Here is a 27,918-nt window from a genome sequence, read left to right as displayed (position 1 = left end):
ACAGAAATTACCCCAATATTTTATCCAGAAGGTTACAAAGGACTATGTCCAAAGAATTGTTGGACTCTCTCGCTTCAGATGAGGTCAGTGTTTGTCTCAACAATGTGGAAGTTCCAAATGTCAGAATTCCAAAACCACTGCTGACCAAAATTAACATGAAGACTTGTCTTACTTTTGTAAAACACATCTGAATGATTCCCATAACTATATGGAGGGCATTCTATGGCCTGATAAGACCAAAGTTGAATTTATTGGAAAATATGTGTCTCATAACATCTGAATACCGTACATGTGACACAGCCTTTCAGAATTTCAGATCATACCAAAAGTCAAACATACTGGAGTGTTCTATTGTGATGGTCTGGGGCTGCTTTGCTTCTTCAGGACGTACTGGTAGATGACTTGCTGTGATTGATGGAATGAATTCTGCTTTTTTACTACAAAATCCTGAGGGAGTGCCACCAAGCAGGTATTAAGTGACAACATGAGCTCGCACAGCGAGCATTGCTGCTGCAGACGAAAACCACAGTGATCTGAGGGCTAAATATTTCCTTGAGCAGTATTTACATAAGGCATCATGGATTCATGGAAAAAGTCCATCAATCCCATCCAACTTTCACACCTGACACCAAGCCCCTGGTGTGACGTGCTTTGAAAAAAAAACAACTCAGCTTTTTTCAGTGTGTTTCACCTCCCCTACCCTGGTGACACGTCTACCCTTCTGACCCCCCTCATTGCTCAGATACTCTCACCATCCATTGGTGCTGTGTATGGGTGGGTGCATGTGTGTGTGTGTGGGGGTGACGCTACAGCTGTGGGCGCCCTTCTCAGCTGACCGAGGTGTGCCCCTGTCATAAAGTGTGCATCAATCAGAGTATTCGTGCATAGTCTTTGGCCAATCAGATTGGAGCAGGCACTAAAATGGCAAGACCAATGGTTGAGCGTCTGCCCAGTATATAAACAGGGAGCAAAGACCTTCAAAACTGGGTGACCCCTAATTTGGCCGCAGTGAACAGGATCTGATCCCAAGGACTGTTACCTCTAATCTTGTCTAGTGTGCAGGTAAATATGGCATTTTATTAGTTCGATTCAGGAAGGAGGATGAAGATACCATATTTGAGGATTCTGAGAAGTCTACAAAACATGAGAATGTCAGATAGCAATGATACTCTTTTAACAAGGTTTTTGCGATGACGCTATAGGGTGATTTTTGACTGAAAGACACATATGCAATGGTTTAAGGGTGCCAGAACGTACTGTATGCTGTATTGTTTTTAGGGTGATCAAGACCATTTGACTTACAACGTGACTTTCTCGATACATCTAAAAAGGTCTTGCTGTTCAACAAAAGTTATGTGTAATTTGTTGTTCTCTCAACAATAACGTGTTACCTCTGTAGTCGACTAGAGAAAAGCACTGCTGCCACCTGTCAGCAGTTTAGCGTTGATGTAGTTTGATCCCAACAGGGTGAACAGTGTGTGCATGAAACAAATGTTGAAGCTGTTTTTATGTGTGAAAAAGCATGCTCGCCAAACATGTTAACCGGCATAATGAGAACAGGATTGTGAATTTGCTAAGTGGCATCTTGGAGTATATCTTGAGGACAATTTGGAGACATGGTTTGCGGGCAGACACGGTGACGCTAAAAATACCCCCGCATCACTCCCAGCCAACTCTATTTTAACTGGACATATGATACATTGGAAATGGTGTGAGACAGGATTCCTCAGAGCCACATAAACGACTGCACCTGTCTCTTTTGAGCTATTCCATATCATGATATTTTTCAGTTCCTAATCATATCAGCTTACTTGTGTTTTCCAAGACGTATAGCCATCTTGTGTTTGCTTCTCTCCGCAGTGTTAGAAAAGCAACCATGCCTTTCGGAAACACCCACAACAACTTCAAGCTCAACTATAAAGTTGAGGAGGAGTATCCTGACTTGTCCCAGCACAACAACCACATGGCCAAGGTTCTGACCAAAGAAATGTATGGCAAGCTGAGGGACAAGCAGACACCCAGTGGCTTCACCTTGGATGATGTCATTCAGACTGGTGTTGACAACCCCGGTATGACAATTATTTGCTAGTCAAATGCATCAGTCAATCAGTAAGATTTTATTTTAACCCTTTCGGGGACAGCGGTTACTAAAGTGGACATCTTATCATGTTATCAGGTTTCAGGGTGCATGAAAGGGTTAAAATGAGCCAATTCACTCCTTAGGTCACCCCTTCATCATGACTGTTGGCTGTGTTGCTGGTGATGAGGAGTCCTATGAGGTTTTCAAAGATCTGCTGGACCCCATCATCTCCGACCGCCATAGTGGATACGGCCCCAATGACGTCCACAAGACTGACTTGAACTTCGAGAACCTAAAGGTGTTTATTGAAGATAACCAAAAATAAATTTGACAGGGGTATTAATAACACGTGTGCAGAATTTTCCCCAAACATGACTTTTTTTTTTAAATAGGGCGGTGATGACTTGGACCCCAACTATGTTCTGTCCAGCCGTGTCCGTACTGGCCGCAGCATCAAGGGATTCACCCTGCCACCCCACAATAGCCGTGGCGAGCGCAGAATCATTGAGAAGCTGTCCGTTGAGGGTACGATTGAGTGCATCAAAACACATATAAACTCAAAACCTGTTGTTTCCTAATAATACACACCTCACCAGCTCTGACCAGCCTGGATGGTGAGTTCAAGGGAAAATACTACCCCCTGAAGTCCATGACTGATGCCGAACAGGAGCAGCTCATTGCTGACCACTTCCTGTTTGACAAGCCCGTCTCCCCCCTCCTCACTTGTGCCGGTATGGCCCGTGACTGGCCCGACGCCAGAGGCATCTGGTGAGTCTGAACCGTTGCCATTTTCAATCACCAGTAGACAAGGGAATCACTTTATAGACCAAACCCGCAACACATTTGATTTAGACCACATTAGAACAGTGGTGTCCAACCACCGGGCCGCGGACCAGTACCAGTCTGCGGGTCATTTGGTGCCGGGCCGCACAGAAAGAATAAATAACTTACATTCTTTCCGTTTTATTCGTTTCGGAATCTGAAAGATGTTTTATTTTGAAAAATTACCGGATTCTCTGTTATGTCAGTCTGTAGTATGTCACTCTTGATCCAGGTGACTGCGCGCTTCTCGGTCACGTGATAGGTTACCGCATAAAAACAAACGTCTTTGAAAAGTTTTTTTCGGGAAGGGGAAAAGGCCCAGCCAGGAGACAGAAGAGGAGACTATGACTTCCAAGAAAGAGAAGGCTACATGTAATAGACAGTATCAGGAGTCCTATTTCAAAACGTATTTTCGGCGTATCTTCTTTTGAAGGCACGTTTAAACGTTACCATAGCGACCAGAGAATGTTGCGGCCAGATAAGACGTTCCTCGTGTCATGATTCGTGTTTATTATGATGTTTTGAAAATACCACACTTTTCATGCAGGTCATATCGTATTATATTGTTGTATCTATCCGGCCTTAAAGGCCGGTCCCTGAAAATATTGTCTGACATGAAACCGGTCCGTGGGGCAAAAAAGGTTGGGAAAGTCTGCATTAGAACACAAGCGTCACACGGTCAACCACATCATTTTATATGGGCGTAGAAAGCAAAGCAAATATGTCAACTTCCGTGATGCGATAATCTGTCCCAAAATTTCTAATGTCAAATGAAATAAATCTGAGGGAAACCGTGACGACAATGTGAATATTTTGGTTCAAATTCGAACAGAATGAACAACTGTGGTTCTAGTCCCCAAGTAAATGTGGTCAGAAATGACTGTACTGTGTCCGAAACTTACAACTACAGTATATCTAATGTCACTTGATGATTCTTTTTTAAATTTTCCCTTTGCCTCCATCTCAAGGCACAATGACAACAAGACTTTCTTGGTCTGGGTGAATGAGGAGGATCACCTGCGCGTCATCTCTATGCAGAAGGGCGGCAACATGAGGGAGGTCTTCAAGCGTTTCTGTGTTGGCCTTCAGAAGGTAAAATGACAAAAATTCTAATCCGGTTTTGAAGAAGTGATCAAGTGGGAGGGGCCTCTTTGACATTCCTTCTTTTTTGGTCACCAGATTGAGGAGATCTTCAAGAAGCACAACCATGGCTTCATGTGGAACAAACATCTGGGCTACATCCTGACCTGCCCCTCCAACCTGGGTACCGGTCTGCGCGGCGGTGTCCATGTCAAATTGCCTAAGCTGAGCACACACCCCAAGTTTGAGGAAATCCTCACCAGGCTGCGTCTGCAGAAGCGTGGCACAGGTTTGAATGCGGATTTACATTCCACAAAAAATCTCTGCAGAGCAGTGGAGTTTCCAATAGGCTCTTAAAAAAACTTCTACCGTGATTCTCTAAAGGCGGCGTAGACACCGCGTCCGTGGGTGGTGTGTTCGACATCTCCAACGCCGATCGTCTGGGTTCCTCTGAGGTCGAGCAGGTCCAGATGGTGGTTGATGGTGTCAAGTTGATGGTGGAGATGGAGAAAAAGCTGGAGAAGGGAGAGGCTATTGACAGCATGATCCCTGCCCAGAAGTAAAGAGGAACAATCCTGTTTGGTTTTTCTCATGACCATTTCATGTGCAATCGAGCCAACTGGGTGTGCGTGCAGAGGACACAGCAGCTCATTGAGAGACTCTTGACTCTGCGCAGCTTTTCCTCCTACAATCTTTTTTCACGTTCTCTTGTGTGGGTTGGTAACATCCTAGGATCAATCCTGAGTTAGGCTTTCCTGGCAAATGTGTCAATACCTACTTTTTGTATAAAAAGTAAGAATTATTTAAACTGTTCACTGCTCAATAAAAATGCCCCATTAACAAATACCTGAAACGGTGTGTTCCTCGTGTCACAAATTCTTTAACATACTACTGGAAACCGAAGACATCCATTTTTTAACACTGCTGATCAGTCACAGGGCACATATAGAGTTAAAAAAACCCATAGACACCCACATTCGCACTGTCACTGAGTGGGAAATGACCCCACACTGCGTGCACACAAGTCGGGCGAGCATACCACTACACCGTCAGCGACACACCGAAGACATTTGAAACCACTGTTCTCAATTTTTCACATTGCAAATCTAGCATTTATGTTGACTATTTTACAGTATATACCTGTAGATGTCACCTTTGACTCTTGAGTAGTTCATCACTGGAGAAATAGCAAAGGCTCAGAGAGGAACTGGAGAGAGCCTGGAAGGTAAAGGCGACAGTAGTGCCTGTGGTGGTCGGAGCACTCGGGGCAGTGACCCCCAAACTGGATGAGTGGTTGCAACATCGGACATCTCAGTCCAGAAAAACGCAGTGCTGGGAACAGCAAGGATACTGCGCAAAACCCTCAAGCTTCCTGGCCTCTGGTAGAGGACCCTAACTACATGTCTATTTGATGATAATGTTGGTGACTATTTTGATCAGTTTATTTATTTTTTGGGGTGGGAGGTCTGTTATTTTTCCTCTGCAATGCAGGGGATAGGACCAAGGTGGGGCCTTAGTTTCCATATCATAATTTACTGTCACTTGGGTCTCCATAGATGTGTACGCATAAACATCTGTTTGTGGATGTCCACATACTCACTGTATGTGCAGGACTTTCAGCTTCTGTATTTAGATATAGACTTCCCAGTGGAATCAGATATTAATTTCTCTGTCTGGTGGGAATCACTATTTATTTACTTCAAGGTTTGCATCTCAGTACGTTACTGGAGCTGAGTAACTACGCCATTAAGGGCCCTATTTTTCTGCCCAGCTCAAGTCTAGCATAAAGTGCAGTCAAATTATGTGCATGGGTGGAGTTCTCTTTCTTTTGACATTTTCGTAGACGGGTATACAGGTAGTTACAAATAGGCGTTTGCGCCATTGTGGGAGCGAACACCACCAACTTGATTCTCGGTCAAACAAAGCAGCTTCCCTCGTTCCCCTTTAAATTCAGTGCGGTCTAGACAGCGGAAGCATAACTGACTCGCTGGATTAGGTGCAGGAGATCGTCGCATGCAAAGCCCATTTTTGAGGAACTCCAAGAAGATCTCCACTTGCGGGTGATGTACAGTTGGCCGCTGCAAAGTGGGCACTTGCTGATCGTCTTCAAACCCTGATCAAACAAAATTGTGTTTATAGGGCAGGGGTGGCCAACCCGCGGCTCGCGAGCTGCATGCGGCTCTTTGGCCGGTTCCATGCGGCTCCCGGGCTTTCACACAATTGTCGAAAACGCCTCGGCCATTCAAACAACGGTGCTTAATACACAGAATGTACTACGTCAGCCTATCATCAATCCCGTTACTTGATTGACATAAAGGGCAACCAATCAGATGACTGAATTACCGCACAGTTTTCATCCACTTGAGGATATTCTATTGTGACATTATACCGCCCTCTGCTGTTGACCGAAATTGATTTCAAAGTGCCCTCGAGTTGGCAATACTTGTTTTCTTGGTCTGCTCACACACTTCAGTACGTACTGCACATACTTTGCATTAAAACTATAAATGGTAAATACAGTTTATTCGCAAACCTTCTTAAAATTAAACATTGAAGTGCACAATAACATCCTGTGTTATTTCAAAACCATTCAGTGTATGAAGGAGAAAAAAAAATGGCGAAAAAGTTCTTCTGCAACAAACTATTGCGATTGATTGTGACAGTTTGCACATCCAACGACAAAAACAAAGCAAGAATGCCAACATCAGTGAATTTTATTAACCTTCAGCTCGATGTTCTCCTGTAGATATCACAACGATTGAAGCTCAGTTTACAGTTGTTTTCTTTTTTTGTTGTTGTTGTAGTTGGGGAGGAATTAAAAGAGCAAAGCGGTGAAAAGGCTACCAAACTTCCATTGGTCTCAGCGAGGCTCTTTTGCATACATCAACTTCTTTTCTTTCCAAGAACAACAGTGCATGTTTAATACTGTGCACTCTGGGTTCAAAAATACTGTACCAGCTGTCAAAACTACCTTTACCACAAAGGTATTCAAAAATAAATTGAATAGATTGCACCTTTAAATGAATGTTTATTCATCCTCCACTAAGTTGTTTGTTTGAGACTTTTTTTTCTCTCTCTCTCTCGAGTTGGTTTCACTGTGATGCTTCACCTGATACACAACCCAGTCAGTGGCGTAGCTTTCTATGGCTTGAATGCAACACAGGGCTTTTTTTCAAGGATTGGCGTCAGTTTTAGATAAATGCTTCGCGATTCCCAATTGAAAAAGGGATTTCACACTTGATGTTTTCTCTTTTAGTAGGTTATGTGGGTACATTTCGAAAAACAGGCGTACTTTCTCATGAGCCCTGCCCTGAATGTAGTGAACAATGCGAAGTCACTGCGTTATACCCAAAAGCTATCTGTCCATGTGTGAGAGGGGAAAAGCTTGCAGCCATACCGATCCTAGCTGTGCGTCATATTTCATTTCTCCCTTTGAATCCAAACACTGAAGTCATGCGGGATTGCAAGTGGGTTGATTTTTTTTTCTTCCCCATTGTCACTGACAGAAACAGCTTTTGTAAATTAGATTGACGATCTCTTGCTCTAGCTATAAATAAACCTTGAGCTCTAAGATATATAGTATTTTTCATAAATTGTATATACAGTCAACAACTGACTGATATAAATCCTGTTTTCATGATATTATTCTAAAAAATAAATTAAGTACCTGTGCAAATATCCACAAATTGAAGTCGTTTCACATTTAAGACATTGGCGCCTTCCAGTGGCGAGTTGGGGTTATCCCAGAAAGGTCCACTGGAAGGAGCTGATTCAAGTCAAAGCAAAGTGCACTGAGGTCGGTATGACCTCATGCAAATATATACCACAACGAGTTAACGTCCAGGCAGAGGACAGGGACAGCCCCCCCCCCCCCCCCCCCCCGGTGTCCACATTGCTTTTCACCCTAAAGAGGAGGTCAGGTCAAACCCAGTCTTCCTCCTCCTCCTCCCCGGCCGAAAAAGCGCACACACCAATCAGCAATGAAAAGATGTCATACATTGGTCTGTAACATGATTGTACAATGGCTCCCAGTACAATTGAGAAAAACAGGGTCTCGAGGTTGAGAAAATCAAAAACAAAAACAGATGTTTCTTGGAATGATTGAACTTGAAGGTGGTAGACGGTTGAAGTTGGCATCCCCGTTTCATCGAGTTGCTGATTTGGTATGAAAAGGAAAAATGGACATGAGGGATGATGATGGGTGTTGGTTTGGGGGTGTCATCATGAGAAAAGCCACAATCGAGAAAGAGTATTAACAGTAAATCAGCAGCCAAAAATGATCTCTGCAGCCTACGTAAATATCACAGTACGGTATTCACTAAAAACAGGGTGGAAGAACAGAAAGCAGTCGCGACTGGTTCTGTCTCTTCCTTTTTGTACATTTAAATATACTGTGTGAAGGCGCTGGGGTAGTTCACTTTAAAGGCAACTGGACTAACACGAAAAAAAAAAAAAAACGTCCATAATGCCTTCATCATGCCTTTGCGGGAAGTACTCCCCCCCCCCCCCCCCCCCGCCCCCGTTATACGCAACAGCCCACAGTCATCAAGAATGGACAGACAAGTTTATATACTGTGCCACAACAAGAAGAAGAGGGTGGAGTGCGTTTGTTTCCGTATACTCCGATGGGTTTTGCTACTTGGCTCATCCACTTTTTTAATTTTTTTTTTTTTTTTTTTTAGGTAGTGATAGTGGTAACCCCTGCATGGCGCAGAGTGAAGCACAACCGCTGCCTCGCACTGAAAGTAAACCAGTTGCGAAGGCAACAACAGTTCTACCTTCCAAGGTTGCTGATTTGGTATGAAATAATACTTGCCACATCTTCAGCTGCCCACGGCGTTGTGAAACCGTACTTCGTAAACGTTGAAGTGAATGAGAGCTACAGGTTTGGACAGATTCTCTCAAGTATCTGTCGAAATTGCTCTTTCGGTGCTATGCGTTTGACGAAAAAAGGGTCGAGTCTGACACACCAGGACAGGTCGAATAATTACGATGCTTCAAACGAGCACGTGAACGAGAAATCCGGCAATTTGCAAGTTTCTTTTATCTGTTTCACATACAGTTAAGCCATATATTATTTATACCCTGGCCAAATTTTAGATGCATTAAAGTGATAATGGGTTTATTGAAAAGGTCGGAAAGGACAAAGTAGCAAAATATTTGCTTGCTTTAACATTTCGAAATTTATTGACATCCCTGTGGAATAATTTACATCATTCCACAGGGAATGATCAAGTTTGCGTCGTAACAGAAATGTATGATAAACATTTTTTAATTTCTATAACAGCCAAAGGCTGTCACTGTAAATTAGTTTAAAATTAAATCATGGATTCACTTGTTCTTATTGAATCCATGACGGATTTTATTGCCTTTAATATGAAACATTTTTATTTATTTCAAGTTTTATTACTCAATCATATGAGTCCTTTTATTTTCAAATACCATTTAAAGTGCAACTACCGCTGTCATAAATTTAGAAATCAATACAGCAGCATAAATACAGCAATCAACTTGGCCATTTGACAGTTAATCCAACACAGGTGACACACAGGGCAAAAGCCGTCGCTCATCCTCGGCAGGGATGCTGGTTCGAAATAAATTCACCTGGGTCCTCTTCGTTGAATAGTTTCTTTTAATTTTATACACTGAAAAAAAATGGGATAGTGAATTTACCGGTATTCAGTTTTATTTTGTCAAGTGGCTGCATGCTATACAATCATCTGGATCCAGTTACGTATTTTTAAGCAGATGTATCGTTTACTTAAAAATTGTATCTGTCGGCAGATGATTTTTACTTCGCACAAACACTTAACTAAATAAATTCAAATAAATTCCATCCATCCATCCATTTTCTGATCCACTTTATCTTCACAAGGGTCGTAGGGGGTGCTGGAGCCTATCCCAGCTTTCGTCAGGTAGTAGGCGGGGACACCCTGAACCGGTTGCCAGCCAATCGCAGGGCACACACAAACGAACCATCCGCGCTCACACTCACACCCAAGGGACAATTTGGAGTGTTCAATCAGCCAGCCATGCATGTTTTTGGAATGTGGGAGGAAACCGGAGTACCCGGAGAAAACCCACGCAGGCAGAACATGCAAACTCCGCACAGGAACGCCGGAGCCGGAATCAAACCCTTGCACCTATGCACTGTGAGGCCGACACACTAACCGGTCGACCACCAGGCCACTCACTTAGCACAACCACTTGACAAAATAAATTACAGTAACTTCAACCATTTTTTTTCAGTGTACAGTCATTATTTGGTGCTCCGTAGAGTCCACGGAGCCGTTAGATCTGACTACCGCGGCTAATGGTCTGTCTGTATTTGCTTTGTGATTGACTTGCGACCAGTCCAGGGCAACCCTGCCTGCCTAAATTCAGCTACGATCGGCTTCAGCTCATATCCTGATGAGGACAAGTTGTATAGAAACATTTCCATCAAGAGATCTATTCACCAAAAGATTTAAAAAATTAACTTTAGGTCCAAATTTGGCCAGGGTATTAATATATTTAAGCAAAACTACCGTATGTGAAAATCGTTTCCGTACATTTCACTTGGAGGTTGAGCATTGAAAACAAAATAAACAAACAAACAAACAAAAAACCCTCCATTTGTTGAATGTGCTCATCTGTGTCCTCTCTGCTGACACTCAAAAGTATTTTTCTGCTCATGTGGCACCCGCAAATGTGTTGAGAAGCCAAAAACCCACAGCCTCGTTAAGCTGAAGATGTCACAGACTCATTATTGTTAGTCAGTTTCCGACTGGCCAACCCTGCGCCCATTGACCTTAATCCGGTGCAGTCGTCACTGTCGTTTGTACACGAGCGATGTGGACTAATCAAAGTAATGCCACTCCACTGCTTGTCTGGCACAGATCCAACCCATCTCCTTATGTTATGTCCGGAAAGCGTATGAAAAATTGAATAGCGTACGTCAAGATGAACAGATTGAATATTTCAAAAGAGGATGAGCTTTGTCAGTGAAACACAATTAACCATAATGTTTTTTCTGCACTAGTAAAAATAATCGTGAATTCAAAACAACCATCCGAGCAATAAATTAAAAAATAATACTAGAATTATGGCTAGAGTAGTAGTAAAAAATATTGAACTAGATTCAGTCAGATCCAGGTCCAGTGGGTGAAGTTTGTCAGCGAGGAGAGCTGAGCTTTTGTGGGGCGACTGGACGGAAGGAGGGTGCGGGGAGGTGGCTTGGAGTTCTTGCCTCAGTGCGCGTGCGTCTTTGTAAGGGGCAAGTGTGTGTGCATGTGTGCGTGTCTACGTGTTGGGAAGTTGTGAACAAGCAGGGGAGAGAAGTTATTTCTCTTGAATCCAGCCCCTTGCCGCTTCTCCGCTCCATTATTTTGAAATCGTCCAAACTCTCTTCCCTTTTCACACCTAAACACCTTTTCGACCACTCGCACACACACTGCCACATCCCCACACCCTTGGTCAAAGCCCACCCTCCATTCAGAGTTCAAGATCCTTGGATATTTGGGTGGCAATGTCCCGAAAAGCTAGTGGTGCCCCCCAGAGTCGTGTGTAGCGCACCCCGTTTGAAGTCCCGGAGGCGCCCGTGGAAAGATGGCACACCTCGGCCTCAAAAGCCACACGGCCCCCTGCCACGCCATGGGTGCAGGAGAGCAGAAAGGGGCCGGCATGGTGCACCTGGCAGCCACATCCGAGTGCTGCCTCCCGCAGAGCCAGTACAACCTCCGCAGGGTCCCGCCGGCCACTGCTTCTTAGATTCCAGCCACGTCCGACGGCCCTGGGCTCGGACGCTTTTTGATACCCAGGTAGATGGCAACTGGAAAGGTAGACACAGTGACTGCTCCGATTGTACTCAAAACAGGAAAGAAGACTTTGAGATGTGACAAGCGCACTGACTGACCTTGTGACCGCAAATCTCCTGATTCCCTCAGATTCATTTGTGACCCTGGAAGACAGAGATGCTATGTAAGAGGTAATCCGGAGCGGTCAACAGCCACCGAAAACCGGCCAGTGAGATGAGATGAGGTTCAGAACAAGCAAGCATCAACAACAAGCAGGCCATATGTAACCTTACCAGCGAGCTCACTTCAATTTAAAGCATGCATTGATTCCTCTTTAAAGTACAACAGTGCACATTACTGGAACACATGAAATAAACATTTAATGAGTTTCAACCCATTAACCACAAATTGATAATGAAAACTCTCTGGCAACATTGAGCACATAACGTATGCAGAGGCCGTTCACAGTGCAGCTGCTGGAAAGCAATACTGCCATCGCGATCAATGAACTGACTTAATAAGGCATGAGAAGTGTACGGAAGAGACATACGTGTTGCGGAGCTTCACTGTGAATGAACTTTCACTCAATTTGAGGATGTGACATGACTGCAGAAGTCTTTCCTTTTTGTGTCGTCGTTAGTGGACAGTAGTCCGGTCCTCGAGACCCCCGTTCCAGACTGCTTTACATGTTTCCTTCCTCCAACATAGCAGATGATGAGATCATCAGCAAGCTTTGCAGAAGCCTGCTAACAATCCTGATCATTTGAATCAGGTGCATTGGAGGAGGGAGACGGGCTAAAGCAGGCTGAATAGGGGCTCTCGAGGACCGGACTTCGGCAGCTCTGGTGTACCTTAACTTGGACACAAAAAGCAAAAAGCAAAGTCATGTCACGGTGCCCCCTGTGTACACACAGTGGAACCTTGATTCAACGGCCCCAGAACCAACGGACCCCGAAATCAATGGACAGAAAAGAGTGTCCACTGCCCATAACGGCAGTGTGGCGCGATCAGCAGACAGAGACTAGTAACATGTTTCTGGCTTGCATTGCTCTCTTTTCTTACAGAACTAACAGAATAAGGGGGCTCTTCGGAAAGTCAAACCTGCAACCTCGATGCCATCTTTCCTTAGGTTGGATTACATCATCGGGTAAAGGAAAGATGATAAGATAGCAATGCATGCACATATTTAGTGGCCATATTAGCAGTGCTGACTGTCTGACAAAGGTAATGGAAACATGGACATTAGCTTACACGTAGCATCACAACGCATGCTTTTTACTCAGGTGTTAGCTGTGTACATGCCTCTCGAACAAGCTATTTTTGGTGGAGTACACAGTTGTTGTTTTTTGGTAAACCCTTATCTCGGCATCTAATAATAATAATAATAATAATAATAATAATAATAATAGGGGCGGCCCGGTAGTCCAGTGGTTAGCACGTCGGCTTCACAGTGCAGAGGTACCGGGTTCGATTCCAGCTCCGGCCTCCCTGTGTGGAGTTTGCATGTTCTCCCCGGGCCTGTGTGGGTTTTCGCCGGGTGCTCCGGTTTCCTCCCACGTTCCAAAAACATGCATGGCAGGCTGATTGGATGCTCTAAATTGTCCCTAGGTGTGAGTGTGGGCGTGGATGGTTGTTCGTCTCTGTGTGCCCTGCGATTGGCTGGCAACTGATTCAGGGTGTCCCCCGCCTACTGCCCGGAGACGGCTGGGATAGGCTCCAGCACCCCCCGCGACCCTAGTGAGGATCAAGCGGTTTGGAAAATGGATGGATGGATAATAATAATAATAAAAGGAAGTAAAACCATCATGGCTCATGAACCTGACGACACGCACCCCATTACTTCCCCCAAAGCACCAACAAGGTATATTTGGATCAACTAAAACCTTTCAAACAGTTTCAATTTTTCATCCATCCATCCATCCATTTTCTAATCCGCTTATCCTCAAGAGGGTCGCGGGCATGCTGGAGCCTATCCCAGCTGTCTTCGGGCAGTAGACGGGGTACACCCTGAATTGGTTGTTAGCCAATTGCAAGGCACACATAGACGAACAATCATTCACACTCGCAATCACACCTAGGTATAAATTACAGTGTTCTATTAACCTGTCATGCGTGTTTTTGGAATGTGGGAGGAAACCGGAGTACCTGGACAAAATTTACACAGGCACGGGTAGAACATGCAAACTCCACTCAGGAAGGACAATCAAACCCTGCACCTCTGCACTGTGAGGTGGGCGTGCTAACCAGTCGACCACCGTGCCGCCTAATTGCTAAATTAATGGGCATAAACAAACATGCCTTTTTAAATATCTGTCTCACTTCCTGTTACAGTCACATCATCTAAGGCAGGCATGTCCAGCTCCGGTCCATCTCTCTGGGCTGCAACACACCTGATTCAGATGATCAGCTCATCTGCCAGCTCTGAGGCAGCATTAGAACGATCCAGATTATTTGAATCAGGTGTTTTGCTCCTGGGAGAGCTGGAAAACAGGCAGGACAGCGGCCCTTGAGGACCGACTTTGGACACCCCTGATCTCAGGGCACGACACCATCAGACCTTAATTTGCCATTCAACAGACTAATGGGAGTTGACTGGCTAGCTGTGTATCGATTTGCTTTTTTGTCTATAATGCCCGTTTTTCACATTATGAAAATGTCTGAAGTGTGTTCAATGTAACCAGAGTATATGGGCATACATGGAGCGATGAAGAGTTACAACACAATGACATTGTCTCAATTGTGGATTACAACGACCCTGCAAACAACAAATAATAAAGGCAAATCAGGCTTTCTTGCTAAGTGCTAAGTCATGCTTCAAACCTAATGGATGACAAATGCATAAAATGAAGATCGTAGTTGAAAAAAAATCATGCAAAGTAACAACAATGAACAGATGGAGCCATACAGAAAAATCAGTCAAGGCATTCATGGACTGACGTAACTCCCGTTTGACCAGGCAGACAATGGAGCAGTGCAGGCACACAAGGAAGAAGCAAGACACACGGGAACTTACTAACGGTTTTTGATCCTTGTGGAAGAGTGCAACCCGACACTGATTTGTTTGAGCCCTGGCGCTTGGACGGGTCAAGGTTGACCCTGATGCAACGACGGTAGGAAAGCAGATTAAGAAACAATGGCGGAGAAAAGAGGGCAAGAGCGGTGAAGGGAGGAGGGGGTGGGGGAGGGGGGGGGGGGGTTCAAGAGATACAAGAGAGATAATTGAATCGCGGGAGACCGAGTGGTAGAGGAGAGTGTGGCACAGGAATTGAGTGAGTGGTCAGGATAAAGCTGTGGTTTGATTAGATTAGTCATGTGTGATTATGACGACAAGAGAGAGAGAGGGGAACGGGATAATCCGGGGCCACAGACAGAATTGCAAAGATGCTAATATGAGTAAACCGTCTAATACGTATGGATCCCAGCAGGGTTGAACTCAAGTTGAATGGAAGAAACTTTTTTCACTTTTTGGTGGTATTTGAGGATTTTCCCCTTCTCATATCAATCTTATTTCTATTTATTTCACTGGGACAGTGCACATTAATCAACACAAGAATAAACAGCCTAAATGCGCCGGATTTAGCAATATATGCTAATTTCTAGTCGTAGTCCCAAAGTAGGTTTCTAAAATAACACAGTGAGACACATAAAACTTTAAGACCACAACGACAGAAATAAAAACGTTGAATTTGATGAAATTTAAAACATGAAATCTTCAGAGCACCTTTCACTCCCCACGAGCTGAGGACAAACTTCCAGATTTCAAAACAGGATGTAAACAGATACTTAAAGCCTGTGTTTTACTTTCTGAAGTTATTTGTCAGAATGGTAAAGTTAGCTACAGATTGGACAGATGTAGCAAATAAAAATGCCGACGTTTGGCAGGTCAAGGTCTGCTATAAACGGTGCTTCATGCCTACAGCATATGAAGAATAATAGAGCATTGCTTTCAAAGCTGTTTGGTAAGAATAAAAGTGGGCCAAAAGCATTTGCCACTAAAAGGAACAGTTAGCAATTATGTATTTAATCATACCTAAACTAAGTTGTGAAACAGATTGCGGGGAATAGATTTAGTGGTGCCTTGGCAGCAGCTCCTATACTTTTTGTTCTTTCACTTTCTTCCTTTCATAACTTTGATGCTTTTAACTCATTCACTCCCAAAGACGTTTTTAAACGTCTTTTCAGACTTGGTCCACAATTGACTGGTACTGAATGAGTTAATTGGAAATGTCTCCATTGTGAGACGAATAACGGTTTTCTTATTCGTTATTTAAAACCAAGCTAGACTATTTTATCGTGTTTTGATATTGTTTTAGGTGGCAGGCGTAAAACCGATGAAAAACACTGATGAAAAATTGTGGCTTCCCCTAGCATTTCAGTTGCCCATCCCTAAAGCAAATGTTAGATTCTTGCTTTGATGACATGTATACATATTTACAATTCGATACTCGACCTGAAGTGCAGTCGTGAATTGCAGATTATTCCTAAACACAGGGAATTGAATAATGTGGAAACCATAAAGGTTACCTGCGAGTGAGTTTGGAGGTCAGTTTGGTGAAGAGGTTGGAGGTGGCCCTGGTGCGAGCATGGGGCAAAGGGCTGGCATCATGGTGGGACAGCGTGGGTGAAGTAGGCGGGGCCGAATAAATCGGAGGCCCACGATCCCTCAGCTGTCCCCCGTGGAAGGTGCTGCGGATTGTGGATCCTCGGGTCAAGCGGCACCGGTCCGAAGAAGAGGAAGATGCCGCTCCAGCCCCGGAAATGCTGAGTGTGGAGGGAGAAGCCGGAGGCATGCGGTGGCCCAAAGAGCTGTATTCAACAAACAGAAACAGGAGGTTGGAAAAAAAAAGCCTAATTTCCAAGTGCGATCATTGAAGAGTTGAACAGTTCAATCGAGAAGTATTTTGACCTTGACTTTGATTTAGACACTTTGCAATATATGCTATTATTTACGTCCTATCAAACCAAAATGTTTCCATGCCCAAAACAGGACATCCACGCATATTTCTGGGGAGCTCAAAACCTGGAAAAAAAAAAAAGCCTGCGCCCCGATCAAATTCGACAAAATCACATTTCCGCATTCTCCGTCTATGAAAATAGAGCCCCCTGAGTTGGTGTATCTTTGAAAAAAACAAACAACCAACAGCAACAACAACACAGAGCAGTACCTGTTGTCTTTGCCGTTCTGCAAGAGAGAGTGCCTGTCGGCCCCTGAGCGATCCGTGCACACGTATGTATTTCGGCGTGTCATTGCGCTTCCAGGGATGTTATTCTTGATGGTCAAAAGTGAGGGAGAGAAACCCATATTTGTCACATGGAAACCGAAGACAATGAAATGTACGTTGCGCTCATTCCACTGGTCTTGCACAAAAAGCAATATCTAACTCTCGTTCCAGATGATGTCAATGAAGTACTCTGACAACACGCTGTAGTCTATCATTAACCTTTTCAGGGGCAGCGGTTAGTGAATACAGTGGACATCTTCTCATATTATCAGGTTACAGGGTGCATGAAAGGGTTAACATCCACACACGTCGGAATGAAATCTTGTCATTTGTGGGTTAATTTTTCTGTCCAATCATATTTCAGCTTCGATGCCATGCAAATATTAATTTGTGATTCTGCTCCTATCGCTGCAAAAACTGCCGAATTTTCCGCACTTTAAGGCGCTTCGGAGTATATTGGCCTATTTTAAAACTGTTTTCATATATAGGGCGCACCGCATTATAAGGCGCATTGAATAGAAGCTACAATAGTGGCTGTGGTTGCGTTATGCATCCACTAGATGGAGCTACATTAAAGGTAATACAATACAATACAGCTTTATTTCTATCGAGCCTTGACAACCACTGCAGTTGTAACAAAGTGCTTTACAGAACATTTAAAATGCTATGTTCAAGAATTCTGAATATTGATCCATATATAATATATATATATATATATATATATATATATATATATATATATATATAATATGCAATATAATATAATATGTAATCCACATATCCTCTTGTTGTTTGTTGTCTGTTTAAGAGGGATGAAATCTCATCTGTGTTGTATGTACAGTACATTTAACAATAAAGTTGTACATGATACTTGATACTTCATATAAGGCGCATCAGATTATAAGGCGCATGCTCGGCTTTTGAGAAAATTGAATGCTTTTAGGTGTGCCTTATAGTGTCGAAAATACGGTAGTTAATTCCATTCCATTCCTAACCTCAAAATCACATATGTGAGGACCGCTAGGAACTGAGAACTTCCAGTAGAGCTTTTCATTGTCACAAACTGAAGGTTGGGCATTGAGTTGGAAGTCCAGTTGACCATAAAGCTGTCGGAAAAATCATCTCAAAGGGTCATATATGAGAATTTAATACTTGATACCCGCATCATTTGCACATTTGTCGTTGTATCAGTATCCCCGCACTACTGATATGTTACTTCGCTAAATGACTGCATTACGCTATTTTGTTATGGTGGCTTGTGTGCTGTACTACAAGAGTGCCTCCAACTCACAATAAAGATTATTGTGATACAGGTTAGGAGAAAGTCCTTGAATAAATGCCAGTGGCCCCTCACGCACTGAGTGGGAAAACACTCACTGTGGTGGCAGTCATGTCTTTACGGCGGTCTGGTATCTCCGACTTGTTGGGGTTGTTGGCGCTGCTAACCATTGGACTAGAAGGGGGGAGGCTGTGGCTTCCCATCACGCTGCAACTGGCCTTACGTGAAGGCATTCGTCCCTCTCGCAGCTCCCTCTCGCCCGTGCTCGTTGGGCTTCTTTTGGGGTGCATGACGGGCATGGACGGTCCGCCTTTGTTGTGGAGGACAGCAGCGCATAGACAGACAAGAGACTCATATAAGGAGTATTCTGCATCGGCAGCCCCCAGTGCACTTATCAAAGGATAACCGAAAGTCGAACCAGCTTTGCTGACGAGCTACATTCCACACTCCACTGTAACAGTAACACCTTCGGAAGTCACAAGTTAGAGTAGATACTCACAGAAGTCGCTGTGTCGTCGCTGCCTGTGGTAAGTGGAGGCACTGCGCTGTGTCTTACTGTGTGAGGAGGAGGTGGAAGAGGAAGAGGAACCAGTAGCTGTTGAAGAGTGTTTGTTGGTTCCGTTGGTGATCGGGCTGGGTCGCACCCGCGCCAAGGACAGGGTACTAGCTGTGCGGGCCTCGCTGCCCTCCTAAAATGAGATGCAAAATGCATGAAGGACACTTTAGAAAGAATGGTATGTCGAAGAAGCTGTCGAGGATTTTTGATGCACTATAAGATCTTTTCTCTCTAAATGGTAGCGGTGTGGACTTGCTCTGTATGTTTTGGACATTGTGTATGTATCAGGTGCATCCCAATTAGGTAGAGTGTTGTGGATTTGTCGATTGACAAAGTGAAGATTCGCTTCACACAGTAAAATATTGAGTGTTTTTATGTTAAATAATTTTCCTGATTATGACTAACATTTGACCTTCATTAATATAAACAAAACAAGACCATGCAACATGAAAGATGTGCTTTGGAATCTTTTCACTTTAGGTGAGCGCTTGTTTTTTTACCATTTTGGGGAAAAAAAATTAGCAATTTCAAACTTCTCCTTTTTTACCTGAATTGAGGCCGCTCACTTTGATTCTCTGAGAAGTCACAAGAGAAAACGCTACTACCAAAATATTACTTTCTGTTCAGGAATCCAGGTAAAATTTCGACAGTTTGTTATGTTTTATGTTTTATGTTGATGTGCTTCATATGAATTTCAGCTGACCAGCTGTGCCTGGAGGTTCCGAAGTCTAAATGGCAGCTTTGAGAGGAGATGGCCTTTCCTTTCATGGTCCTAAATTGTGGATCAACCTCCCCCAATGCACATCAGACAAGCACCCTCACGACCTATTCTGAGGTTCAGAGGTTTCTTTACTTCAACTGTGATCTCTTCATAACCTGACAAGAGCACGATTGATACGAGAATCCCTCAAAGCAGTTCTCCACAGTATGAAACTGCGACTGCTCCAATGTGATCCTATCAGGAACAACGTGACATTCAGTCCAGTAATTGGCGCTGAATGGCTGATGCGGTACCAATCCACTGCAAGGCGTTGAGATATTTTCTTGGTTAATAAAACTAAAGATTTTTAACAAGGGCACTTTTTCCTTGGATGCTCATATTTAAATACAAATAACAAAATAGACAACTTCAGAACCGTTGAGGTAACTTGGCAAGAGCGATTAGCCTTGAAGTTGATCCACCCGTTGAAAGACAGCATTTAACAAGAGGAGCTAAAAGACTTCTTGAGAGTCTGCATTAAGAACCGGTAGGAGATTAATAACGATGAATCGTGACAATCTCACTTGACAGGTACCAAGGGCAGCAGGGATGTAAATGATGCCGTAAAAGAAACCACATCACATTCCTTCATACATAGATGATAAATACAAGTCGATGTATATAACTCACATCGCCTTTGCGGCCCAGCAGTAAGTAGGTAGCGGTGACCTCATTGTATTTCTGATTGAGCAGAGAATCCTTGATTTCATCGGGGGTGAAGCCCATGCCGACCATTACCTCTGAATCACACAAACAGTAAACGGTGACATCAATCATCTCGCGCCCTGACAATATTGAGCATGTTCGGTCAGCATACAACCAATAGAGATGAAAAGTATATTATTGTGCGGCCGCAGTCGACTCACCAATGCGGGCCGGATCGCTGTAGTCTTCAACGGGTTCTATATGGGGCTTTAGGTCTTCACCGTCGTACCCTGAATTTATCCACTTGTCCTTCATGACTTGCTGTAGAGACATAAAACGTGAGTTTGCTTTGTTTGAATCGGACATGAACTCAACTCGTTCTTAGTGTTTGGTGCTCCTCACGTCGAGGGTGCAGCGTTTGGTGGGATTGAGCACCAGGAATCGACGAAGGATCCCTTCACAGTCGGTGGACATGTAAAAGGGCACGCGGTACTTTCCCCTTAGCACACGCTCCCTCAGCTCCTGTCGATGGGTACAGGATTACAGATGCTTAACATTTTGAGGCGGTCGGGGCCACAAGGTTATTTTCAACAAACAAGAAGAAAGTCTAACATTGGTCACAGCCCATTTACATTACTCATATCCATTTAAATATTTAAAAGACACTAAACTTATTTTGCAATTTTCAAGAGTAGCAGTTAATATTATGTCTATGATGAATTGGATAACTTTGTTATTTTTCATGTGCAACAAAGACAGCTTGCCAACGTCACATCAGCCGTGATTGGTTGTTACCTGAGACCCGAGTGTGTGTGATGTCATTTTCAGTTGACTGCAAGAGGCACTATGAGCACTGAAAAAATTTATTTTGACAAGTGGTTGCAGTAAAGAAAATTTTCTGGATCCAGATTACATTTATTAAATTGACTATACATTTACTGAAAAAATGTGTCGGGATCCGGGTGTTTTTATTCGGTGTAAAGATCTGCTGAAATAAAATGTAGTCAATTCAACACTTAATTTTTTTTCAGTGTGTTCGGTGTTAATTATACATGTGCCAAATGGTACTGCATTAAAATTTGCTGAGAATCAGAATAAAAATATGACTATTCAGAAGGCAATCATGCTCCTAATGCGAGTCTCATTAAACTGCACACAATATCAACGTCACTTCACGTACAGTGGATTTAAAGTAAATGCACCCCTGTTTAAATACCCTGTTTGTTATAAAATAATAATAATAATAATAAAAATAAACAATGAGACCAAGATAAATCATCATCAAGCAAGGTGACCATAATCTCCCAAACACATGTGAATGAAAATGTGCTATGGGCCAGTAAAACCAGCCGAGGGACAGTGGTTCCTACAGTGGACACCTTATCATGTTATCAGATTACAGGGTGCGTGAAAGGGTTTTAAACTTTTTGGGCAATAATTACAAAAGGTTAGTTTTTCACTAGGTTTTCACCCAGCTGGCCTGGGAACGCCTCAAGACCCCCCGGGAAGCGCTGGAAGAAGTGGCTGGGGAGAGGGAAGTCTGGGCTTCCCTGCTAAAGCTGCTGCCTCCGTGACCCGGCCCCGGATAAGCGGTCGATAATGGATGAATGGATCGTTTTTCACGAACGCAACACTGCAATAAAAGAACTCCATAATGACCAAGAAGTATGTTGGTGGTGGGAACATCATGCTTTGGGATCGGCGCTCACACTCACACCTCGGGTCAATTTAGAGTGTTCAATCAGCCTGCCATGCATGTTTTTGGAAGATGGGAGGAAACCGGAGTACCCGGAGAAAAACCACGCAGGCCCAGGGAGAACATGCAAACTCCACACAGAAAGGCCGGAGCCGGGATCGAACCGATGACCTCTGCACTATGAGGTCGACGTGCTAATCACTGGAACATCGGGCCACCAAATTCCAACAACATTGTTCTTTAATCTTCAGATCAAACAGTTTAGTAGTGAATAATGTTTTTGTTGTTGTTTATATATTGTTGTTTTGTTTTTGTTTTTTTGCTGCAATTGGTCGGGCGGATCGGTGGCCGACTGGCTAGCACATCCGCCGAGGTCCGGAGTTCAAATCCGGGCTCCAACCTTCCTGTGTGGAGTTTGCATTTTCTCCCCTACATACACAGGTTTTCTCCGGGTACTCTGGTTTCCTCCCACATTCCCAAAACATGCACAGGAGGTTCAGTGAACAGTCTTGTCCATAGATCTGATTGTGAGTGTGAAAGGTTGCGTGTCGATGTGTGCCCTGCGATGGGCTAACCACAAGCTCAGGGAGCTACCAATCAGAAGTCAATTGGGATAGGCTACAGCACGCCTGCTGTCCTGGTTACGATAATAGATGGCAGAAAAGAGTGCTTCCACCCATCCTCATCCCGCTAAGTGATTCATTGCCTGGTGAGATGAGAGCCAGTATCAAGCAGCTTTGAGGATTATATAAGATTTGATGCTGTCATACTAAGATGGACCACAAGCCTACTAATAAGAAAGCTTTTATTTGATTCTGTCAGTATTCTTTGGATTTTATTAGGAAAATAATAGCAGTGAAAGACAATGGAAATATCGTTTTGTTCCAGTTGAGTTACAATTGTTGTGACCCCATTTACCATGCCTCTGACTTGTCAAGGAGTCAAGAGACATCGTGTCTGGTTGCTAGTGCAACCAGAACTCATTGCAAAACATTGTAGGGAGCTTTTAGCACATTTTTTGCCGACTGGACTACAGCCTAACAAACTCACCATTATTCAAAGGGCACTGTTAAGCCAGGGCATGTTGATTTACTGTGCAGTAGGATGTTTTCAATCGTACTCTCATTTGCCTCAGTGGGCATTTGTGTTCCAACCGTATCACAGCCACATACGTCTGCAATTTCAGCTCATGGTCTGTGCGGGGGTTAGCTCCTCAAAAAGTCGAAGTCAAGTTAGCAGCCACAATGAGTTGGGTTTATGTGTTAACTTCAGAATAAAAGATGAGACATCGATGTCCATGTAGAGTCACTTGTGAAGCTTTTATTTTGAATTCGGCGTTGTGGTGCGTTGCATATCGAACGAACAAACAGCTTCTTGACTTGAGAGGTGGTGGCATTGACCCAACGCGGGGACGCTGCCGAAGGGATGCTCAGTCTCTCTGCGCCACGGCTTTGGCGGACCATAAACATATAGTACCTTGTTGCGTGAAACCAGTCTGTGGTGCAAAATAAGGGGGGGGGGGCACTGAACCGCTGCCCTTACAAAACTGCGCTAAATCAACTGAAGCTGCCATGTGGAGAAACTTAAAACAGTTGCTAAGGGCCAGAACAATATGTTAACTCAATTGTGTATATCTTTTTAAATAAATTTTAAAAAACCACTCAAATTAGAATTATTTTATCAATTTATTAAAAGATCTGAGGTATGAGGTAAACATATTTGCCCACGTTTATGCTAATTAGCAAACGTATGAGAAAAAGAACATTTTACGGTACAGTCAGACCATAAAATGTGCAGTTGGTTTGCAATTAATCACAATTTAACTATGGAAATCATATGCTTGTTTGTGATTAGAAATTTGAACAGACTGACAGTCCTATACGATACATACTATACATACATTTGTGCCAACGTCAACCCCACTCCACCCATAAAGTGCTTGTTTTATGGTGGGGGATATGGCTACGTTAGCAATGGTAGCTTTGTTCAAGTGTCATTCATTTGTAGTCTGGGCATGGAGTGCTGAAAACCTTCAGCTCTGGAGGGAAGCCCAAGAACTCGACAAGGAGTAAAATAAGGAGAAGCAACTCGCTTTGTGGCATGCCCTAGCTCCGCCCTAGTTGTAAAACTCCAAATGAAATGGAAACGAAAGCTTGGCATGATAGAGACAGAAACCTCCCACCTAAAACTCATAATTTCAACCAGTGGGTGACAAGTGGATATTAAGTCTGTTTGAATACTTCATCATTAGTGTATTTTGAATGTTAGATAACTTATTAAGACGGTTATGAACTACTTTGATTGAGATTGAGAAAAAAAAAATGGATATGGGTCCTTGAAAAAAAAAATGTCAGTCCTTGAGAAGGTGTAAAGAAACATCTTGCACATGTCAGAGCAATGCTCGAATCAGCTTATGTACCCTTTAAGTGACCACCTCAGAGTGGGGGACACCCATCAGAGATATCTAAAGGAAGATTCCACCCCTAAAATTTTGAACCGAAGAGGCCTTTCGGTTGCAATGTCTTTCACAACCAAGAAGAGTTCGGTCACCACGATTCAACTTTTGTTACTACGCAATTCAAAGACCCCTTACGCAGTCGCCCTTTCCAACCCACTTGCCTTCAAATTCTGCCCATCAAAAGGCAGCGAGCCGCTGACCAGTGTGTACAGGATGACTCCAAGACTCCAGACATCCACTTCAGGTCCATCATATTTCTTTCCCTGGAAAAGTTCGGGGGCAGCGTATGGCGGCGAGCCACAGAACGTGTCCAGCTTGTTGCCAAGTGTGAACTCATTGCTGAAACCAAAATCGGCAATCTTGATATTGGCGTCGGCATCCAGCAGGAGATTCTCTGCCTGTGTACGTTGATGCAGAGGAAGAGATGGTAAAGTATGGAAGAGAAGGGAGCGTAGAGAAAGCAGAGCACAGACATGATGGGGCAGTCGGGGAGAAAATAAGAGGATGAGGGAGGAGAAAGTGGAATGAGATTAAGTTGGAAAACAAAACATAAATTGTAAAGGAAGGAAAAAAAGGATGCATGTAACAGATGGGAAAGGGGGTGGGGGAGTAACTGCATGTTGTCCAACAACACAGATAGCTTCACGTGACTCATGCGTGTACCGAGTGCTCCGTAATCGAGTGAACGCATGCCAGCCTTCGCCTACTTCGAAATTCTCCATACCGTATGATTAAGGCGCCATAGGGCCCCTTTTCACACGCAAAGATTAAGACGAGTCTGAACTAGCCTTAATCCCCTATTTCTGAAAGCAGCCCAAAATGTCCTCTTAGCTTTCTTACCTTCAAATCCCTGTGGACAATATTCTTTGTGTGGCAATAGTGGACAGCAGAAACAATCTGTGGACACAACCAATTTGAAATAATTACAAGGATTATTCAAAGAAATGTCCTCCATGAAATAATAAAGAAATGTGTGTGCGTATCTGCGTGTGTTTCTACCTGTCGAAATTTGGCTCTGGCTTCAACCTCCTTCATTCTTCCATGAGACACGAGGTAGTCAAACACTTCACCTGGAATTGGGAATAGGTAAAACAGTAAAAAAATAAATAAATTCCAGATGGAGGCCAGGGGTGTTCACTTACTCAACTACAGGAAGTACCATGAGTTTGATCGAGTGGTGGAGAATAGTTCCGACAATGGGAATGGAATGTGCCACTGCCTCACATTAGCATTTTCCATTTGAGTCCTTTTGTTCTTCGTTCCTCTCAATAGTGTGGTGTCGTTGAGGGAGGAATAAATTGTTCCTTACTTGTTTTCTCAACATTACTCAAGACCGAAGCAAAAATGAGACTTGATTTAGCTCTCCAAAAGTATGAGAAACCCACTACGGCACCATGTCTAATTCACTTTGCATTTGTTACATTTGCTGTGAAAAGACAATGCTGATGTTAATTTCGTTTGTTGAAGAGACTTATCACGATACTGGCGCTGTTTAAAATTTGCTGTGAGAAGTAAATGGCAAGACCCACTCCTTTTTGTTGTTTGTTTCAAACCGACCTTTTGTTATAATGTCACACTATTTCTGAAGCTTACGGAACTATCTGCTAAACCTGTCTGCCATCAGCTCCAGACCCGTAATGGAAACGCTACCCAAATCGAGTAGTAGTGCATCAGTCCACGCCTACATTAACTGATTTGAACGGCTTGGTGGAAATGTGGCTAAATGTTCATTACAATTTCTTGGTGGCGCCATGGTTTACCGAGGGGAAAAAGCAAGCGACTACTTGGAAAAAAAAAAAGCTTTTCTTTTGTTCAAGTGAACGACACACAGCATGATAGCTGAGGTACCCACCTCCACTGGCATACTCCATGATCAGGTAAAGGGTCTTATCTGTCTCAATCACCTCAAACAGCTGCACTGTGGCCCCAAACCAGAAACAGATTCAACTCAAACGCATACATACAGGTTAATATTGTGGATAGGAACTGTTTGCTTGAGTCTTACCTATGTTGGGGTGATTTAAGCCTTTCATTATTCGCACCTCCCGAAAGAGCTGAAAAGAAAGGACAAGCTTCAATAACGACAGTAATAATGGACCTACAATTTCACCAGCATTTTGCTATTTCTGTTATTTAGTATGTATTCATTCGTTTCATAATTTTTTGTGGTACACTGAAAACGTTCAGATTTGATATCAGAAGATGAATATGAGACAAAAGCTCAGCAGATTTCCAGGTATTACACAACTTTGATGTCAGCATTTTGTTTAAATCCGCATGTGACAAGTGAGCAAAGGTACATGAACGTGAGCTTGACAGTTGTGTTTCGTTGCCAATGTGCGCCAATGACATCCTGCGATTTCAAACCCAAATATTTTCCATCTATACAGCAAAAAAATAAAGAGCTCAAAACATCAGAGCAGGACTAAAAAGAAAAACACTGTCAAACGACTGCTATTTGATGGGATATAATTGACAGCCATGAATTTAAAAAATACAATAAAAAATTAACACCCTCAAAATCTTCAAACACACTGACAGACATTGAATATATATTTTACATGAGAAATGGGTAAAAAAAAAAATGAACCCAATCCCCCAAAACACAAAATATTGAGAAAAAGAAATTCTAATCTGCAAATATGCAAATCCACGGGTGCTGAACCACAAATATGTGGTGGTCGACTGTATTCAAAATCATATTAATATTGGGGGTTATAATGATATTCTGACATATGACCCAAGCTTTAGCACCCAGAATGTGCAAGCTTTACTCAATATTTCAGTCCTCTGTAGAATTCTCAACTGGTGGGGATCCAAAAGTCGGTTGCAGACCCACATTGGGTGGGTTGCGTACATCTAGTAAAAAAACAAAACAAAACAAAACCAAAAAACATATATTTGGATTTATTTTTCTACTATTGTACAGAGACATACCAAGTTTGCACATGAAACATAATTAGGTAAGGAAGTGTAGCTGCCTCGCGCTTTAGTCACTGGTTTAGTTCGTACACAAGCTTGCCCTTTATTTTCCTTCATGCCTATGAAAGTGGGTTGCGATCATGCAACAAAAGTAAAGTGTTGGTCCCAGGTTGACAACAGTTGAGAACACATTTAATTATTTTCAAGATCGAGAAGCAAACAAGACATATGTACTGTCGCCGGACATGCACCGCACAACTCTATTCTATTGCCTAAAAGAAACAAATAGCACACACACATGATGAATTTACAAACGCAGGAATTTGTCACTGCAGGTGACATGTCGGCTTCGAGGAAAATCCACCAGTTGTCCGTTTCCTGAAACACACCTTATTTAAATGAATGCAAAGTTACTCTGGTTTTCTGCTCTCATTTTCTCAGTTCTCATCTCTTCTTGTTTCTCCCTCCCTTCCCTCCTCCTCCGTCTCCAGCCATTTTCTCTCATTGCAAAAGCCAACGTCACTGTTGCCATAGCAACCCAGGTATTAAGACCATGATCTTTCTCGGCTTCTCCAGCTGTGCTTATATTGTGAATCCTGGGAGATGTAGTGCGTCCGTGTGAG

General features: G+C 43.3%; 2 protein-coding genes across 5 annotated transcripts in view; one reads left to right on the top strand and one right to left on the bottom strand.

The window, feature by feature from the left end:
* Positions 1 to 985: 985 nt before the first annotated feature.
* ckma (creatine kinase, muscle a) lies at positions 986 to 4,835 on the top strand. The gene is made up of 8 exons (XM_086131009.1): positions 986 to 1,062; positions 1,861 to 2,069; positions 2,224 to 2,378; positions 2,473 to 2,605; positions 2,677 to 2,848; positions 3,871 to 3,994; positions 4,082 to 4,271; positions 4,367 to 4,835. The coding sequence occupies exons 2-8, from the start codon at positions 1,877 to 1,879 to the stop codon at positions 4,543 to 4,545; spliced, it is 1,146 nt and encodes a 381-aa protein (XP_085987135.1). The 5' UTR covers positions 986 to 1,062; positions 1,861 to 1,876; the 3' UTR covers positions 4,546 to 4,835.
* Positions 4,836 to 7,956: 3,121 nt separating this feature from the next.
* mark4a (MAP/microtubule affinity-regulating kinase 4a) overlaps positions 7,957 to 27,918 on the bottom strand; it is a 32,822-nt gene continuing 12,860 nt past the window's right edge. For 2 of the 4 annotated variants that reach the window (XM_086130824.1, XM_086130825.1), the window contains 14 exons: positions 26,379 to 26,427; positions 26,226 to 26,291; positions 25,373 to 25,443; positions 25,214 to 25,270; positions 24,535 to 24,771; positions 20,622 to 20,741; positions 20,441 to 20,540; positions 20,205 to 20,314; positions 18,758 to 18,947; positions 18,357 to 18,568; positions 16,923 to 17,026; positions 16,282 to 16,563; positions 11,877 to 11,921; positions 7,957 to 11,792 (listed from right to left, as the gene is read on the bottom strand). In XM_086130824.1, the coding sequence (XP_085986950.1) occupies positions 11,456 to 11,792; positions 11,877 to 11,921; positions 16,282 to 16,563; positions 16,923 to 17,026; positions 18,357 to 18,568; positions 18,758 to 18,947; positions 20,205 to 20,314; positions 20,441 to 20,540; positions 20,622 to 20,741; positions 24,535 to 24,771; positions 25,214 to 25,270; positions 25,373 to 25,443; positions 26,226 to 26,291; positions 26,379 to 26,427 (1,980 nt within the window). In that variant the 3' untranslated portion in view covers positions 7,957 to 11,455. Of the gene's footprint in view, positions 11,828 to 11,868; positions 11,922 to 14,770; positions 14,854 to 16,281; positions 16,564 to 16,922; positions 17,027 to 18,356; positions 18,569 to 18,757; positions 18,948 to 20,204; positions 20,315 to 20,440; positions 20,541 to 20,621; positions 20,742 to 24,534; positions 24,772 to 25,213; positions 25,271 to 25,372; positions 25,444 to 26,225; positions 26,292 to 26,378; positions 26,428 to 27,918 lie in introns of all 4 variants that reach the window. The other 2 variants (XM_086130827.1, XM_086130826.1) reach the window with 2 other exon arrangements.

This window comes from Hippocampus guttulatus, chromosome 15, assembly GCF_054856545.1.
Source record: "Hippocampus guttulatus isolate MCC_2025c chromosome 15, RoL_Hgut_1.0, whole genome shotgun sequence".
Lineage (NCBI taxonomy): Eukaryota > Metazoa > Chordata > Actinopteri > Syngnathiformes > Syngnathidae > Hippocampus > Hippocampus guttulatus.
The sequence above is the reverse complement of the archived record's forward strand: the minus strand, read 5'-3'. Positions and strand labels throughout refer to the sequence as shown.